Below are 6,797 nucleotides of genomic sequence, written 5' to 3'. Positions count from 1 at the left end.
ACAATCGGCAGGTTTACAGGTGTTTGGACAAGATAAGGAACAAATAGAGATTGACATTGACACATAGAGATAATTCACACCAATGCAGGGAACCACCACACTATTTCATCCCACACTTCATCCTCAAATCTAGTGAAGGAAATCTCCTGATGTGGTGAGATGGTTTTATTTGCTTCTGTAGATTTGTATCTCTGAGTGCAGTAAGTTGTGTTGTTTGTACTGTTACAAAGAAGAGCATCCTGTCTTTATGCTCAATATTCTGTTGGGAGTTGTTATTAGATATTCAGGGTTAAGAAGTACACCAATTACTGACACATGATGTCTTCAGCTTCTAAGTGGAGCTTGGAATCACAACGAAGCCGCATGTTGAGAGGCTCTTTATTGCATGACAATGATGTTCTTTCCTATTGAATCAGGATATTGTGGTGGGTCATAATGCACGGCAAATGAGATCTGACCAACCGGATGGAAAAGTTGTTTTTGATTTCACTGAGCTCCAAACTGTTACCACATAGTACTTACACAACGAGTCCCTGAAAGTCTAGAAAATCCCATTAAAGTAATTCCACGAGGTTGACGTTAATGGAACATCAGATAATAAGACGCTAATGTCCTGATGTTGTAATCGTCACCCACCTGGTGCTCTGCGCAGCCTGAAACAAATCTCAAAAATAACTTTGATCCCTAAAGATGCCCAGCGCTTGCTTTTCCTCTTTGTTTCCAGTGATACTTCCACGATGCAACATTTACAATATAGTAAAATAACATCCTGTTTCATCTTAATTGTTTTGCTACAATCACAATATACATACAGGACTACCTGACACGCCTTGACAACGCGCAGGATTAAGCTCCGTGAAGCCAAGTTACAAAAAGAAGGATCTGTCTGATTCAAGCCAAGAAAACTGCACATTCATGGTATTAAAACAAAATGTCCAGCACAGATCACAAAATCAAGAAAACAGAAATGTAAAGAGAAAAGCTTTATCGACTGCTACAGAGCAGGAGATGCTGGACATGTTATATGATGAAGAGGGAAATGTTGTAACACAAAAGAGGACAAAACGTATCTATCCATAATAAGAGATGGCTGCTGGTTGTGTGTCTTGTTCCTGTCTTTAGTGCTCTGCAGAGACTTATTGAAACAGTTCAGAGCTCTACATTATAAATAAGCACCAACTGCAACACATGCCGAATTCAATTCAGATGAATTTACTGCTGCGGTTGGTGCCTAAAAATGTCATATTTCAGTCTTATTGGTGCAGTCAAACTGGAGGTAGATATCAGATTAAAACTAGCCTGGCTGGTTTGTAGGATACATGTTCATGGTTAACTAAAGTGACACCGAATTTCCTCTAAAATAAGCCTCATTTACTGAAGTAACACCAGCTCAAAAACCTCTAACTGTGATTCTCTGTTCTCTTGGTGTCATGCTGCCTCTAAGTGGTCAGAGAGTGAACTGCATGTACTACATGTTGTACTGAATCAGAAAAAGAGCATATGTTTAGTTTCATTAAATAAAAGCCATCACGTCTTTAAAGTCATGCACACTGACACAGACTTTAGTATCTCGTAATATTCTCTTGTATTGCACTGATTTCAGCTGAGCGGCAGGAAACTTACATTTACTGTGTGTGCATTAATTTCACTCTCCCTATATTATATTATATTATATTACATTATATTATATTATATTATACAGCAATTATTAGGGCTGTAACTTGAGGGGCTGAAATAGCTTTGCACCCAACTACCCAATTATATACACGCACATAATTAATGTATGTACACATTCATACCTATGTGTGATAATTTGACGTGCTCTGTAAAGCTGTGCAAGTCCTAGATCACCACTAGAGGGAGCCAGACACCAAAGAATACCGTAAACATCAGTGTTTGTGTTTACAAAGTGTTTGTCCCATACAGTACCATTACCTTTGTGTTTATTTCTTTGTTTTTCAACATTAGTTTGACCAATATTACTTCATTTTCACTCACTTAAGAAGACTTTAAAGTTGTTAAGCCTCTTTATTTGTTGTGGTTTTGTGGTAATTTTGTGTCATTATTATTATTTTGGCCTTTTTGTAGTTATTTTGCATCTGTGGTAGTTTTTCCCTATTTAGCAGTTGTTTTGTATGTCTTTGTGTTTGTTTTGTGTCTCTTTGTCGTGGATTTGTCTCCGTGTAGTTGATTTGTGTCTTATTGTAGTCATCTTCTGTATCTTTGTAATCATTTTGGGTCTCTTTGTAGTTGCTTTATGTCTCTTTGTAGTCATGTTGTGTCTTTGTGGTTGTTTGAGTGTCTTCGGGTTAGGGTTAGGGTTAGGGTTCATGTCAGAGGGGCCCTCCTTCTGGCATGCATAAACACACTCTCACTCTTTGTTCGCTTCCTCTCGTTGGGTGTTTACTGCCCATCCCTGATCCATTAGTCACAAACAAACACAACCAACAGTCCACATTTGGATTGATGCCGACATACGAGCTGGTGTCTGCGTACGATGTGTGTGTGTGTGTGTTTAAAGCCTCCATCCATCAATGCTGTTTTCCGTGTTTGAGTTTTGACAGGATCATGTTTTTTGTGCAAGTGTAGAGCTACACCAAGTCATTTATTTAGCAATAGCGCTAACTGATGCTAGCTGTGTCCAGCTTCTTGAATGTGAAGGTTTGGAGCTTTTCTCTATTTTGTATCAGTATATTAAATATCTTTAGGTTTCATACTATTGGTCAAACAAAACAAGCCACTTAAAGATTAGTTGCCTTGGATAAAGTTGTGACATTTTGTAATGATTCATAATAATACTCAACAAATTATTCGATCATTAAAAATCATGCTAATTCAGGCAGATTAGAAAGGATTTTTTGTTTTGATTATGGTTGCAGATCAACAGTTTAACTCTGAAAATTGCACAATGTTGTTATATTCATGTTTTCATACATGAAAGGAGCCTCAATTCTCTGATTGCCCCTCGAGGGCCACACTGTGTTCACCTTTCCATAGAGCTGCATTGTTTCTACTCTGTGGAGGTCTGCAACACACGCTTACCACCACTTGATTAACTGCAGTTTCACAGCTGTGTGCAGTTTGCTGCAGGCGGTAGTTAGCATTCGCTTTGGTTAGAGCAGCAGCAGAGAGACGGGAAGATTGATGAAAGAAAAATGTAACGGAGAAGGAGAAAGGGACCAGAGAGGGTGAAGGAAAAGGAGCAGAGAAATATTGCAGCTCACTGGCATCTTTGCTGCTGACCCACATCCAGAGCCTGACATTATTCCTGAGTTTCCTGTTTCCACTCGGAGCAGATGCACAGAAGACGAGGTTAAAGTAGTCGTGTCACAAAGACACCACCCGACAGCCAAACTCTTAAACCTTTAGCATCATCTTTTGTAAGGCTAGTTTTAAATTCCTGATCCATGTAGAGAGAAGTCGCCTGCTGTTAATCCCAGTTTCAAGACAGACTTGAGAGCCTTTAACAGATAGTACATTTAAATCATAAGCTGCTCTTACAGATGCAGATAATGAAGAATTAGTTCAATGAATCCCTTTTACATTTAAATCACTCTCTTACTGGTGATTTATTATGCTGCAGTAACTGCAGTTTGACCTGGGATAAGCTTCAGATGTAGGTGTGCGGGGACATTTCCCTTTGATTATGTCGTGTTTTTAAGTTTGTTGCACATGTCACAATAAACTGAGCTCATCTAAATTACTTTTTTTAAGACTAGAGCTGATATCCTGAGTTTATACGACTACCAAAACAATCTTTTGCAATACCTTTACAGAAGCCTTTTTCATTGAACAACGATCAGAGTCTACAGACATGCTCGTCTAGTTAGACACAGCCGGGCTTTGAGCTGATGCTGCGTTCCAGACAACTCGGAGGTCTGAAGTTTCCCTACAGATGCTGCAGTCAATGCCATTCAGGTCCGCTCCAAGTGTTCATTCTCTCTCTGGCTCACAATCAGAGGGAAATATCAGGGGCACAAGCTGTAGAGCAGCTTGGCTGTTACGCTTAAAGATTACAAACACAAACATTACCACTTTTCCTGTGATATTATCATCCTCGGGCATACAGTAAAACAAATGTCACGTCCTATAAGCTATTTTAGGCTCAAAACTGTAGTTACTTAACGTAATATCAGAGTAGAAATGCTGATTGTTTGTACAGAGACATCCTCTCCTCTTTGTTATTGTCATCTTTTGGGTGGGACCTCCCTTTTCCAAGTAGCCAATGACAGCTCTCGCTCATCCCAGACAGCCAATAGGAGGCCTGCTCTGCTGTCACATGTCTCTGTCACAATCCTATCCCCTCTCCCATGTTGTTAATATTCAAAGGCTGCAGTCCACCGACATGAGCTCATACCAGCACACACACACACACACACACACACACTGGAGACACAATGAGACGTTACACACGTGCAGCGATGCATTGATCACCGTCCTGAACACACTGACTGCGAGCTGTGAATGACATCGAGGAAAACATTACAGATCTTCTAAGAACATCTTGGTATTTCTAATTGTTTGCAGGTTTTAGTTCACGAGGCTTTGATGCAAAATCCTTTTCGTCTCCTCAGGCAACTCTGAATTTCTTCGCTTCTCATTAATTTCGAGCTGATGCTTCTTGAAAGTAGCTAATTGCACAGAAATCATACAGGCGTCCCCTCAAGGTATGACTCTCTCATATCGGAGTGTTTCGATTTATTATGAATAATGCATTACGATCTTAATAATTGATCCATCAGCTCACAGCAGCCTGCGTGTACCTTCCTCGTTTACTTCTGAAACTGAAAAAAAGGAACGCTTCGCCCACAAAACGACCATTTGTATATCAAGTACTCGCCCCATGTTACTTTGAATTCTTGAAGTTTTTCTCGCATCCCTTCACTGCAAATGAAGACGACAATAAAATGGAGAAAAATCTTGAATTAAGTTAAATGAAGACATCGTTTAACAACAGAAAAACGACATCCGTTTACAAACTCTCACATAACTGTCTCATTTATACGGATGCTCGGTACGTCCCAAACACATCTTCTATTAAAGCTTACTGTTTTAAACACTTCGGACTGGTAGTGCAAGACCGTTTATGAGGAAGTGTTTTAAATCTTTTAGCAAAGATGCATGTGTTTGTGAAGTAGTGAGCATAATAAAAAATGTAAATAATCACGTTTCGATGGTAACAAATGTATGAATATGTTTGATATATCAGTACATTACATTTTGTTTCTTGTGCTGACTTACTATTTTATGTTTTTTATGGAAAACTGTGATAAAAGTAAATTTAGCTCGGTGCGAGATGGATTCATCATCAGCTCTTGTTTTGGGTGGAACAGTTCAAGACAGAGAAGAGGCTGAGTGGAAGAAGTTTCATAACAGGAGCATCATGGCTGCACTGTGTGTGTGTGTGTGTGTGTGTGTGTGTGTGTGCGCTGTAAGTATCCAGTGTGAAGTATCATCCTCCCTTTTTCTCTCAACCAGCTGGTACTAAGCAGAGGTATTCATCCATCCCCTCCTGCCTCCTCTTTTTTTTTCTCCTGCTGTCCCAGCTGCTCTCTCTACCTCTCTCTCTCTGCCTCCTCCTTTCTCACCCTTCCCTCCTCCTCCTCCTCCTCCTCCTCCTCCCCCTCCTATCTCAACCTCCTTTCCATCGTCATTTCCCTCATATGTCCCGGCGAGACGTGTGTACATAGAGGATGGCTCAGTGCTCAGGTGCAGGCAGCGAACTCTGGGAACCAGTCTAGCAGGCAGCAGGACTAGTTTATTTACCCAGACGACAGAGCACTCTGCTGGGGTAAGGGGCTGGAGCTTGAGCGTCTTCTTGGACCTCCATCCTTGGAGCTCGAGTGTAACTTTTTTTTTTAATCAAGAAGACAATTCCACCAGACTGCAGAGCGTATATATATTTTGTATTTGCTATAACTGGCACTTGTTTTGCACATTGCGCCCTGAGAAGTGGAAGCAGCTGCCTTCACAGTGGTGGAGTATGTCTTGTCTCTGCCCTGCTTCAAACTGGTCCTCTGCATCTGCACTGTGCTGCTAAGGGGGACAAGGAACAAAAGACTGAAGGGAAATCTCAAAAAGCATTTCCCTCTGACACACCTGTGAGGGCTTCCTTCTCTGACAAAAGCCCAGCCGAGGATATAGGAGGAACAAAAAGATAATTAGGAGCTGAGAAGAATCGGGCTAAAGAGCAGACTTTGGCTCCGTCCCTCCCTCCCCTCCGCCTTCTCCCACCTGTGAGGATTAATTGGACCGGAGCAGCATGGCGCACGCCGCCTCGCAGCTGAAGAAAAGGGCGGATGAGAACATCAACGCCGTGGATGATGAGAAGGAGAAGAAGAAGGCGGCGAGGAAGCGTTCCCGCGAATTGAAGAAAAAGGTAGAGGAGGAGGAAAGGAAGGAAAAAAGAGAAAAAAGAAAGTAATGGAGGAAAGGAAAGAGAGCTGACATGGGGGGGGGGGGGGTGCTTGAGACGAGTCGGTCTAGTGGAGTCTCTTTTGTCATTTTGCAGCCTCCTCACACACACACACACACACATTCATGCACATACACACCCAGTGTGATAAGAGAAGGGGGTCCCATTGGGAGTACTGGGAAGGGGGGGGGGTGAAAAAGACAGAGAAAGATGGATGAGCAGAGCTCACGGACGGGGAAGAAAAGAAAAGACGAGAGGATTCAGCTATAGAGGGCAGATTGGTATTTTAGGCAGCGGCTTTGCTATTAATATGTGAAAGAGACAGTTCACTTGTTCCAAAATATTTCCACTGGCTAAGACAAAAACCCTCTCTCTCATACAC

At 41.6% G+C, this 6,797-nt stretch overlaps 1 protein-coding gene across 1 annotated transcript in view; it reads left to right on the top strand.

Moving 5' to 3' along the window:
- The first annotated feature begins 5,211 nt into the window (after nt 1-5,211).
- The window catches only part of LOC116381164 (ankyrin-3-like), an 87,655-nt gene continuing 86,069 nt past the window's right edge, over nt 5,212-6,797 (top strand). The window contains exon 1 of the mRNA XM_031843053.1: nt 5,212-6,379. Within this exon, the coding sequence (XP_031698913.1) occupies nt 6,263-6,379 (117 nt within the window). The 5' untranslated portion in view covers nt 5,212-6,262. The remainder of the gene's footprint in view (nt 6,380-6,797) is intronic.

The sequence above is a fragment of the Anarrhichthys ocellatus genome, unplaced genomic scaffold (assembly GCF_004355925.1).
Source record: "Anarrhichthys ocellatus isolate YVR2014 unplaced genomic scaffold, GSC_Weel_1.0 scaffold4, whole genome shotgun sequence".
NCBI classification, from domain to species: Eukaryota; Metazoa; Chordata; class Actinopteri; order Perciformes; family Anarhichadidae; genus Anarrhichthys; species Anarrhichthys ocellatus.
This window is presented reverse-complemented; position numbering and strand designations above follow the sequence as displayed.